Source organism: Python bivittatus, unplaced genomic scaffold, assembly GCF_059951505.1.
Source record: "Python bivittatus isolate LINGU-HERP-01145 unplaced genomic scaffold, Pbiv_v1 ctg000480_np1212, whole genome shotgun sequence".
Taxonomy (NCBI): domain Eukaryota; kingdom Metazoa; phylum Chordata; class Lepidosauria; order Squamata; family Pythonidae; genus Python; species Python bivittatus.
The window spans coordinates 10,554,809-10,567,094 of NW_028277075.1; the positions used below are offsets into that span (position 1 = coordinate 10,554,809).

The 12,286-nt window shown below is 39.7% G+C and overlaps 1 protein-coding gene across 12 annotated transcripts in view; it reads right to left on the reverse strand.

Annotated features, from left to right (window-relative positions):
- TTLL5 (tubulin tyrosine ligase like 5) overlaps window positions 1-12,286 on the reverse strand; it is a 158,608-nt gene that overhangs the window by 68,212 nt on the left and 78,110 nt on the right. For all 12 annotated transcript variants that reach the window (XR_015796951.1, XM_088145304.1, XM_088145302.1 and 9 more), the window contains one exon: window positions 178-329. Coding sequence is in view for 11 of the 12 variants with exons in the window: in XM_088145304.1 (XP_088001430.1) it covers window positions 178-329 (152 nt within the window). In the remaining variant the exon portion in view is untranslated. The remainder of the gene's footprint in view (window positions 1-177; window positions 330-12,286) is intronic.

The following is a 12,286-nucleotide window of genomic DNA, read 5'->3' on the forward strand; positions in this document are numbered from 1 at the left end:
TGTGCTAATGTTTCACTAGTTACGTTGCTAGCTTCTTCAAGAAGTTAGCAGTCAACAAATAATCACAATTCTCACATGACATTATACGAGCAAAATGCTAATATGACATATGGAGATGTCTCTAAAACATATCCAAATATCACATTAGCATTTTCAGTCTAATTCTGTTTCTCTTACCTGAGTGTTAAAGATGAAGGTCTGGTATCAGTAGTACTACTGTGTGTTTGAAAAGCCCAAAATGAACCTCCTGGGTTGAGCGGTGATCGATAATTGGAAGCAGTTGCACTTACTTTATTAACAGCTCCATTTATCATATTTAAATTTGTAAGCTGAATAGAAGAAAAAGAAAATGACAAATATTTTAAGATTCAACAAAGCAGCAAAAGTATATTTTGTCATGAATTTTCAGTGACGGTATTAATTACAGATACTATCCATTTAAAGAAACAGCCAGTTTACACAGCAAAATATAAAACTGGTTTAGTAGTACAGAGACTCATTCATTCCCACTGACTCCACCCACAAACAAGTGTGGCTAATGAGCCATATGGAAGTTAGCAATCATAGTGTAATGTGTTAATATAAGACTATGACTTTATCATCTCAGAAGAAGCCACCAAATAAAGCCACGGACAAACTAAGGTGTTATTTTCTGAAGTCTCGTGGACTTACAAAAAGGCAGAGTTCTGTGTTTACAAGTGGCACCAAATCTGGCTAAGCAGTAACAGAGGCATCATTAGCAACATCCACTCTCAAGCAGAGGCAACATATGTGGGCTGGTATCCATTATGACTTAATAAGATGAGATGGGAACATAGTTACTGAAGAGCATAGGTGGTAGACTTAGAACAGGAAATCTCAGGTTCAGATCCTCAATCATTCAGAAAGCTTATTATGTGACCTTCAGCTAATCATAACATTTGAACCCAACTTTTGACGGTTTCTTTTTTTAGGAGGGGGAATGTAAAGATATGTATGATACCTTTGAGGAAGGACAGAATAATTCTATAACGATAAAACCTAGGAATTATACATATAGCAGCACTGGTGTTTGGGGTGGTGGTTTTTAGGAGGGTAGAGTAGTTTATCCCTTTCTTTCAATCACATAAGAGCAGATCTATGTTTACTGGGATTTTTATCCAAACTCACCCTGTCCCTAAAACTTAGGAACAGCTGTAATATTATTTAAAATAAAACATTAAAAAAATGGTGACAGTCATAAACACTAACACTTTAAGAGCTAATTACTACTTTTAGCTCAGCTTTGCAATGCTTTGCTCCATATAAAGGGGCACTACTTCCCTGCTATGGTGAAGTTAAATAGCCCATCATGAGATTTGGTAACAAAAATGCTGAGTATATCTAAAGGATACCCACTACAACAGAGATCCAACATGAGTGCACTTTTAGAAAGTTCTGCCTCCTCAGAAATCTTTGATGTGATTCAGTTCAGTAAGCAACAGTATTTTCAGCATTTTCATTAATTAACAGAAAAAAATAAGTGTATACACATACATGGTCTATCGTACTATCAAAATTAATAATCATAATAATCTGGAAAATATATTACTGGTATAATCAGAACTCATTTTTGACAATATTGTTCCAAAGTCTTTTCTTGCCCCTCAGTCAACCTTCCTGTTTCCACCACCATCAAATCCAGAAGTTGATACATATCAACTATCTGTGGCTGCTGATCAGGGACAGATAGTCCTCGAGTTACGACCATTTGTTCAGTGACTGTTCAAAGTTACAACAGTGTTGAACAAAGGCTCTTACAACTGGTACTTGAAGTTCCGGCCGTTGTAGCACCCATGCAATCACATGAACAAAATTTGGGTGCCTGGCAACCAGTTCGCACTTACGACCAGTTGCAGTGATCTGCAGTTACATGATTGCCATTTGTGACCTTCCCTGCCAGCTTCCCCCAAATAAAGTTAATGCGAAGCTGGCAAGGAAGGTCACAAGTTGCTGGGATAAGTCTCCCCCCCACCAGCCTTTCTTTACTCATACACACTGTACCCTCCTTCCCTTGCACACACCCTGCACCCTCCTTCCCCAGCCTTCCTGTGATTGCACACACCCTGTGCCATCTTTCTATAGCCTCCCTATGATGGCACACATGCACACATGTACCCCGTGCCCTCTTTCCTTGGCCTCCCTGTGACCACACACATGCCCGTACCCCACACCCTCTTTCCACGGCCTCTCTGCAATCACATGCACCCTACACCCTCTTTCCATGACCTCCCTAGAATCGCACACATGTACCCCGCGCCCTCTTTCCTCAGCCTCCCTGCATTCACACGCACACGTGCCATGCCCTCTTTCCCCGACCTCCCTGTGATTGCATGGACCCCGCACCCTCATTCCCCAGGCTTTCTGAGCTCGCACTGGACTGAGCACCCCCTTCCTCAACTCATGCACAGCCTATGCTGAGCCTGCCAGGGCCTCCCCTGCCCCCCTGTGGCACCCCCATGCTCCTTACCTGGGACTCCCTCCACTTCCTGCTTAACAACCTGCACATATTGGGTTACAACAACAACCAGGGCTGCCTGGATTGCCATCACTAAGTGATGTGGTCACGTGACATTGCATTTTACGACAGCAATCCCAGTCCCAATTGCAGTCGTAACTTGAGGACTACCTGTATAAATTTCTCCTTCCAGTCTTGTATAATAATTCTTTTAGCCAGTCCTCATACCCCAGAATCCAGTGTTCTTGATATCTCCATAAATTCTATATACTAGAGACATACCCAAGAAGAATACATTAACTATCCCGTTGATTTCAGTCCAAAATGTAGACCATGTGAGATAACATTTCAATTCCTGAATTGCATCTTTAACAACAAGGTAACTGCAAACAACTCTTTAAACACAGGTGTTCAATATACATTAAAAAAAAATGTATTAACTTCATTTTAAAATAAAAAGAAATTCATTTCATATTATTAAGGCAATCTTCCACTGCTTTATCAGAGAATTGTCAAAAGTTATCTTCATCTCCCTTTATGCCAGCAGAATTCAGAGCAAAATACCACCTGGAGACACTACTGTGGCAGAGTAAGTCAATACTTGCCAACGCTTAGCGCCTGGAAAAAATATTTTTCATTTTATTACTATTTATATTGGTATTATATTAAATACAATTATGTATTTATTTTAGTCCAAGCCAAGGAATAAAAACATGGGATTTCAATGCTTTACACAACTCCTTACTTTTATCACTTGTCAAGAAATGCTAAGCTTCTTGAAAACATGACAATAGTATTATTCAAGACATAAAATGTATTCATTTGGCAATACTTCTGAATGAAAAATCAGTTTTTTTCTGCATTTTACATTTGAGCATGCATACAGTCTTGGGATATGGTTATAAAGGCCTCTATTTCCAGTAAGAAAAACCTGCATTAAGATGCCTTAATTCAGCTTTCTCCTTCTAAATTACTTTCCATTGTTAAAATTCTGTTTGTTTTAAAGCTATCTTTCCCACTGAAATAGGTGTGTAAACAGTTGAGTGTGTGGTGGGCGAGGACGTTTCACACATTCCAGATAGACAGGTGTTTAAATTACAGCAGACTTATATACAGTCACTAGAATCAAAAGTTAGCAGGCATCAGAGCATATTGGCTTATTTAAACCAGCCCATCACGTTCCTTCAGTTTGATAGTTATTCCTCCATTCCTTGATTTGTTTCTGCTGCTATAATTAACCTTCCAGCTCAGTAGATTCCTTGGGGAACCAGTAAAATAATTCACATCTGTACAGCAGAACTCTGCTTCATACTGCTGACAGCGACGATCTATTCCTACCATTTGATGTACCTTAAAGCGTATCATGACTATATCATTATATTTAATATAGCCTTACCTTAGTTTAATGTAAAGGAAGAGTACAAAAGCAAGACAAAAAAACAACTCTTTTGTACAGGAAAAAACAGGATTTATAGGCCCATATATAACAGACAGTGTCTGTTAGATCTCCACCTGTCAGGCCCAGCCCAAGAACAACAACGAGGCAGTCCAGTCCAGTTCTTTTATTAGCTTGCACCTAATAGACAAAGTCTCGCCAGACTAAACCTATGCTAAAGCAACTAGTGGCTATACCCCATGAGACTCTAGGGACGGGCCAGTCTCAGCTTCTTCACCTTTTCACAGTCCTGCTGCGGGCTGAAGAAGCGCTTGCTCAGGAATGCTCCCCCTCTCTCCTGATAACCTTGATCCTCCATTCCAGTATCCTCCTCGCACATGCCTTCCATTACACCATCCCACCTTTCCTCCAGGAGTTCAGGAAGACTTGCATACTTCCCTTCATTATCTCACTGTATCAACAACCCTGTCAACTAAGTACAGGTAGTTCTCACTGACCACTCATTCAGCGACTGTTTGAAGTTACAACAATGCTGAAAAAATAACTTTATGGCCAATTAACAACCATTTACGACCTCTGCAGTGTCCCTCAGTCACATGATTACCATTTCAGTCAGTACTCATTGTCCTGTGCCTAACCTGTGTTTTTTTCTTCCCCCCCCCCCCCCACTGCAGAGCAGAGAGATTGGAGAAGAAGGGATTGCAAGAGACCAAGCTGTTTGCTCTTCTACCCACTGAAAGCAATGCAATCGTGCTGAGGCTCAGAGCAGCAGGTGTGCTATGCAAACAGCTTAGTCTGTTGAAATCTCTTCCTCTTCAATCTCTCCGCTCTATGAGCAGAGAGGGAGAAAAAAAGCAAGTGATTTCTGTAGGCACTCTCTCCTTTGTATGACCCTTCCCCCCCTTAGTGGAGCAAAGAGATCAGAGAGGAAGGGATTGCAAGAGAGTAAGCTGTTTGCTCTTCTATGCATCAAAAGCAATGCGATTGCACTGGAAGCTGGAAAGGGTCAGGCAAAGGAGAGATTGCCTACAGAAATTGTTTGCTTCCCCCCTCCCACCAGAGTGGAGAGATTGGAGAAGAAGGGATTTGAAAAGAATAAGCTGTTTGTGTAGCGCACCCGTGGTTCCCAGCCCTGGGCTGCCAGCATGATTAAATTGCTTTCGATGTGTACAAGTCAGTAAGCAGGCACTCGAGCATTCCAAAGGGCGGAGGAGTGGTTAGGAGGCAAACAAAAGCCAAAGGTGTGGAATTGTGTAGTCTTGACTCTTTCCAGCCAGAAAGCACAGAGACAGTCACGTGATTTCCCACTTAGTGACTGCTTTGCTTAGCAGCGGAGTTCCAGTCCCAATTAGGGTTGTTAAGTGAGTACCATTTTGTATACAACTTCACCAACCAGTTATAATATTTTGCAATTATCTGTAACTTGTAAATAATTCACATCTATTTATGTTATCATACAATTTTTCTAAATAAAGAAATGTAGAATAAACTTTCTTATACTCACAATTCCTCTACCAGGATCTGCAGGGGAGGTAAAAAAAGGCAAGACAGCAGTGGTGGCAGCGTAGTCAAAGCCTCACCTTTTCATATGTTCATATGACACACATACAAAAGAGGTGGGGCTTTGAACATGCTGGTACAACCATCATGCCTTTTTTAAAATCCCCCTCCTGCACATGCTGGAGAATTCCTCAATGACATGCTGAAGACCAAATATTTGGTCTGCACACCCACAACCTGGCATAAAGCTATACCGCATTTCCCAAATTTTGTTCATTGTCAGCTCTTGTACACTTTCAAACACATTCTCAGGCATGCTCAGGAAATTAATCCCCTATAGTTTTTGCATTCATTCATTTCCTTTTATGTAAGGGTTCAATAATTGTACTCTTTCAATTCTCAGGCACTGATGCAGTCTTTTTTCCCTCTCTCTCACACACAAACACAAAATAAGTCACACACTCACTCCATTAGCAAAAAAAAAAAAAATCCTATTTAACATTTCTCCAGTTATATCATCTATACCTGCACCCAAACCATTTTTCAACAATCTTGCAGTATTTATGACTTTCTTTTCATCATATTTTTTCCCTTGGACAATAATTTTTTCCTACAGCATGAATACATACTGGATTTTGTTGCTCACTAATTAACTGTTTTCGCACACAATAAAGTCATCATCATATCAGTCAAGAAGTGAAACACAAAGACGTGCATCTAATAAGAACCTTAAGATTGGTTTTAATATGGTACAATGTAACATTTCATGATATCAAGGGGACTTCCAAAACGTTTTAAAAGAAGTGTTCCCAACCAAGGGAGACTGAGAACATACAGGTAGTCCTCGCTTAACGACAGTAATTGGGACTGGAATTTCCATCGCTAAGTGATGTGGTTGTAAAGTGTGATGTCATGTCACCACATCACTTAGCAATGGAAATGCTGGCACTCCCTGTTGCCATTGTTAAGCAAGGATCACAGGTTGTTAAGCAAGGACCTCCTTGTGGCTTCCTGCCGGCTTCCAACAAGCAAAGTCAATGGGGAAGCAGGCGGGAAACTGCAAATCCTGGGTAGCTCGCAAGCAGGCCAGCAGGTGGGTAAGTACTGCTGCAATGTGGCACAAGCACAGCCGGGCAGGGGGTGGCTGCTGTCAGGTGCAGGATGGCATGCCGGTGGCTGCTGTGGTGCGGCATGAGCGCAGCTGGGTGGGGGTGGCTTTTTGGGTGTGGGAGGGTGCATAGGTGGCTGCTGCGGTGCCACGTGTGGCTGGGCAGGTGCTATGCAGTGCGGGTGGGAGGGTGCTATGGGTGGGTGTGCACTATGGAGTACAAAATCCCTGGGATTTTGTACTCTGTAGTTGGGCTCTTCAGGAGAAAAAGTAGGAGAAACAGGAGTGACTCATAGGAGTGACTTGTGACTTTCCCTGCCAGCTTCCCATTGACTTTGTTCTTAGAAAGCTGGCAAAGAAGGTCATACATGGCGATCACGTGACCATGGGACGCCACAAACATCATAAGTGCGAGCCGGTTGCCAAACACCCAGATCGTGATCACATGACTGTGGGGGTGCTAGGATGGCTGGAACTTGGGGGATCAGTCATAAGTACCACTTGTTCAGCGCTGTTGTAACTTCGGTCCCTGGATTAGTGGTTGTTAACCAAAGACTACCTATATGCTCTTTTATTATATTTTGTTCTGCCTTTTAGCACATCATGGCTACTCACTGGTTTCAAATCTCATAAGTCTTCACACATATTGCTATCCATTAACACTTAAATGTTGCACTGAGTACGTAATCTCACTTTTCAGTAATCTTACTGACTGAGCTCACTTACACAAACTATTTTTCTAAAATAGCTAGATTGGTGTTTAAACATTAATAAAGTATATAGTAATCATTGCAGTATTTTCTAGAGCAGCTATTGCTGCTTGTAGAAGAGCATTATACCACCAGAATAAGAAACCCAGATTATCAATTACCATTTCTTTTATCTCACCTCTGCTATCAAAGAGTATTTTGAACCAGTGCTTCTCACCTCTCAAAGTAATCTCCCTACTTCAAAAATGGGTCAAGATTAAATGCCCTAATTTCTGTCCCCTGGAAGTGAATGAGAGTGTGTGTGTGTATTCCTAGTTATAGGGAGGGAGAAGAGCAAAACCCACATTGATAGTACTCCTTGTCTTACCATTTGTAGTTATCTAGTTATAAACAGGACACCTCTAGGAAGGAAGGCAGCCTTGTTCTGCAGTTAACTGAGGTCTATTTCAACCACACCCCATAGCACAAATTACCCTCAGGCAAGTTAATGTTCATCTATATGTTTGTATTTACAGGTATAAGAGGAAAAGGCACAGATTAAAGGGCTTGAGAGGTGTGAAGTCTCCATGTATATCAAAGCTGATCTGGCTCAAGGCCCATGACATTCCTACCTTGCTTGGTTTGCTTACCAGCTTACAGGATGTGCACATAAAGAACATAAGAATTCCAGTCTCCAGAAAACATTCCAGACAAAACCTGCCACAGACATTCCTGGGAAACCTGACAAATTTGCAGATTTGTTTGTAGTGTCTCCAGCACATGCATCTATTTTTTTAAAAAAGAGTCTGTATTGTAGTAGATTACTTGACTTTCCATTACTGGAAGAAATCAGACTTGGAATTAAGTACTCCTAGCTTTAAAACTTCACTGGGAGTTATTTCAGTAAGGCATAGATGTGCCAAACGTTTGATGATCAGAGAGTAACCCTTCCCACAAAATAGTTCCTTGAAGCTCAGCTTGGTTCAGCTAGCAGCTTCTTGAAATCACAAGGCTGATTCCAGCTACATAAAAGACTTTGGAGCATCAGGAATGGTGCTGTTTCAGACACTTTTTTTTTCCATATTGTTTTCTTCTAAAGGATTGGTGCACACTGACTTTCAAATGAATCTCATATTATATCTACTGAAGAAAAAGTGACAACACAGAGAGAAAGACTAAGTAAAAGATGGGCGAAAAAAGAAGGGGGAAGGCTAAGAATAATTAAAGCATGTTTCCAGTTTCAGCTTGCAGTTGAATGGAAGATCCAGGAGGGAAAAGGCTAAAATGGGACTGGAAAAAAGCTTCCCAACATTATCTTACAGAGTACGTATAAATCACTATGGTTTCGAAACACAGCTAATTATGTTTTTCATGAGAAGACTGCCATAGAAAGAGAGAGAAAAGAAAAGAGGGGAAAAAAGAAAGAGAAAAAGAGAGCCAGTTTGGTCTAGTGGTTAGAAGACAGGCTAGAAGACAGGAGACTGTGAGTTCTAATCCCGCCTTAGGCATGAAGGGGAGGGGTTCACTCTCTCTCAGCCAAACCCACCTCACAGGGTTGTTGTTGTGGAGAAAATAGGAAGAGGAAGGAGTATTAGGTACATTCGCTGCCTTGAGTTATTTATAAAAATAATAAAGGCGGGAGCAAAGAAAAGAAAAGGAATTCAGATACCAGATAACAGCACCTGGGAATTTACTTTCATCTCCATATTTGCCTACCACAGCACTGTAGAAAACAAAAAACAAAACAATTTGAGGTATTTTCCTAGTAATTGGTATAAAAAGATTTACTGTTTCTTATGCTGACATCACCATTATGACTAGCAATCACTGAGAACTTTATCCCCCTTGTGAAGCAGGTACTGACTAGTTTTTGAGACGACTGGTGCCAAGCAGAGTGGTGGTGTTGTAAAGAAAATAAAAACAGAAAAAAACTGCATTGGATATTTGTACTCCATATTCTCCACCAAGTTTTACAAGGAATGCCAGGTTCTTGCTAAGGACCACCTTTCCAAATGAATACGAATATGAAAGAAAATGCCCTACCCCCATTTTTACAGTGATATATCACTACATTTGCAGGAAAGTTGCTGCAAGCTTTGAACACTGGCTGACTCAACAGAAGAGACAGATATATCTTGTTCCAGCCCTCGCCTGGGTGGTCTGATGTTATCCTTAAGATCAAACTCTGTAGTTGGAAGAGCTGGAGCTGTTTCTAATGAAAATCAACCCCTGAATTCACACATTTGTTCACAGAGAAATGCAGTGCTCCCACTAAGCTTCCTCTTCTTTTTATCAAGCAGGGCAATTCAACACATTCTTTTATTTACCATCAATAACTACAAAGGACTGCAACCTAAGAAATGATTGCAATAGACTATTGCTTCTATTCTGCCAAAAGCATTCGGCAGTAAAGCAATAAAGACCTCACACAGAACTGATACCACCTCATATACTACATAAGGAAAAAAATTCTCAGCAACAGTATGGAAATGGTTTGCCACTGTCATCTTCCAAGATGTTTTTTCAACTTCCTGTTCTAGCCCATAGCCTTGGAATTCCCTGGTGGTCTCCCATCCAATTCTGCTTAGTTTCTCAGCCCAGGCAAAGTCAGCTAAGTGCTTGCACATGATGATTAAACCTTGTATTGTTTTATCAGTGCTTCTGATGTTCTATATCTTCATGCTTTCAAGACTCCACTGGGGGACTTCCAGGGAAGCAATAGCAGACTGAAAAGAGACTTCCAAGGAAGCAATGGTGAACTGAAGATGGAGCTGACGACTGCGGTGGAATGAGGAGCCATCAGATGGATCAGCTCCTTGAATTCCTCTCTGGTAAAGGGGAGGACCTGGGATTGCCCACAAGTGCTCCATACAGAAGCTCCCTGTGATGAGACTGTAAGACAGTGGTCTCCAGCAGGTTTTAGAACTCTGGGAGCCAAGGGAAAGTCAGCTTGCCCAAGCCATGGTTTGGAGCCTTCAAAAGGACGCTGGGCTCGCATACTTCCTTTCTTAATGACTTCTGGAAATTCCTTGTTAACTGCTTTCTGGATATTAAGAACCTTCAGAACAACAAGTTTCACTACACCAGATGATTCTTCTTCAATCCTCAGCGAAAGAAGTTTCATGTGAGTTTAAGGACTCAACATTTTTTTATTTTGAAATAAACAGTAAAAGGGTGATTAGAACATTGATTTTGGAAAGTGATAAATGGATTAAAGGGCCAGATGGATTTGAAATAAGATTTTGAAATTAATTGTAAGAATTCTTCCTGTGGGATGTTTAAAATTCTATTAAAAGTATATGAAGATTTTGAAACTAAGTGTAAGAAATCTTCCCATGAGAAAATGTTGTGTATTAGAGAAAAACATTGTAAGAGGGGACTTTGAAGGCTGGACACTAGAGGGAACCAGACAGACCTAAAGATTATAATTAAAGGAAAAGAGAACCACTAATACAGAATGGAGAAAAATATTTTAACTTTGGAAGAATTCAAGGATTTTTGGGAACAATGTACTCAGAAATTTCTCTTAAGATTGTCTGCTACCATAAAAATGAGTTTAAAAGAGGAGATAGAAGAGGATAAGATTGAGACTGAGGCTGTGTTGAATGTGGATTTAAAAATGACAAATTACAGGAATGATATGGAAAAAGATGTTACACTGGATTTACAAATGAAACCAGCTGATGTCTTAATAACTAAAAGGGAGACACAAATAATAAACCAGAAGAGTGACTTGCACAACTTTTTTATGTTGGACTTACAAAACAGACAACTAAACTTATGCAGGAGTTCTTGAGAAAAGACAACGAGAAAATGAAAGGAAATCAGCTTTGGGGACACTATTTAATGGGATTAAAGATCAAGATTTTCAAAAGCAAAAGGAAGGAATATAAAGTTGGCTTATTAGATTAAGGTTAAAATATATGTTGTTATTTCTGGTAACTCTTAATGGATTTTTGCTGATTAGGACTGGAATTAATTTCTTTATATATCTTTTCTTTTTTCTTTTCTTTTATGATTTACTATTTTTTATTTTTCTTTCCTTTTTTAAAAACAATTTCTCTACATTTTTTATTTTTTTCTTTTTACTTTTATACATTTCCTTAGTTTGTATTAGTATTTTATCTTTATATCTGTAAATTTTAATAAAAATTGTTATTAAAAAAAGACTCCACAGAGAAGAGAGAAGGGTATATTTGTTCAAGAACTTGAAATCTCGTTTTGTGGACAAAGTTGAGTAATTATAAAGATTGTGGTTATAAACATTGCTTTTTTATGAGGGCACAGAGAGATCATCATTATATAAGGATAATTTTAACATTCTGTCATGATTTTTCCAAAAACTTTATTGTTAATAAAGCTGAATTATTTATTCCAGCACTGGATATTTCGTACATATGAAGTTAACTTACTAGCAATCCAATTTGGTGCAGACTGAAGGTGATTTGATAGAGACAGAACAGTTTAAAAATGGTGATAATCACTGTAGCTTGTCAACCCAACTTTTTTTATATATATTTGATTTTATTTCTAATGGCTGGAATTACTTTTAGCAATTCTGGAACGTTCCCTGAGTTGTCCTTTCATAAATTAAAAAGGCCACATAAAAATAAAACTGGTAAGGAGAAAAAGGCCTTTCTTAATGGGTGTGGACGAAAGTTCAATGTACAAACCAAGAACCAGTCAGTGTTTGCTATTAATTGAAACTGTGGATCTGCTCTAAATCCCTGAGCATTTTGAGAGCGTTGTTGTTGTTGTTGTTCAGTCATTAAGTCGTGTCCGACTCTTCGTGACCCCATGAACCATATCGTGCCAGGCCTTCCTGTCCTTCACTGCCTCCCTGAGTTTGCTCAGTTTCATGCTCATTTGACAGTGTAGACAGTACATTTTGAACTGTCACAATATTAAATAATACACCTCTCCATGACTTAGTGGGATCATTATTAAAATTGCTTTATAGGTCTCCTACAAGTTAGAGAAGAAGTGCTGGGGTTAGTATCAATACTGCTGAACTATCTGTTCCTGTTTAATGTTACTCATTTATGAAGATGGGCAGTGGGAAGGAGGTATAAAATTAAAGAGGGATGAATAGTGATGTAGTAGAGAATTCCCTTTAT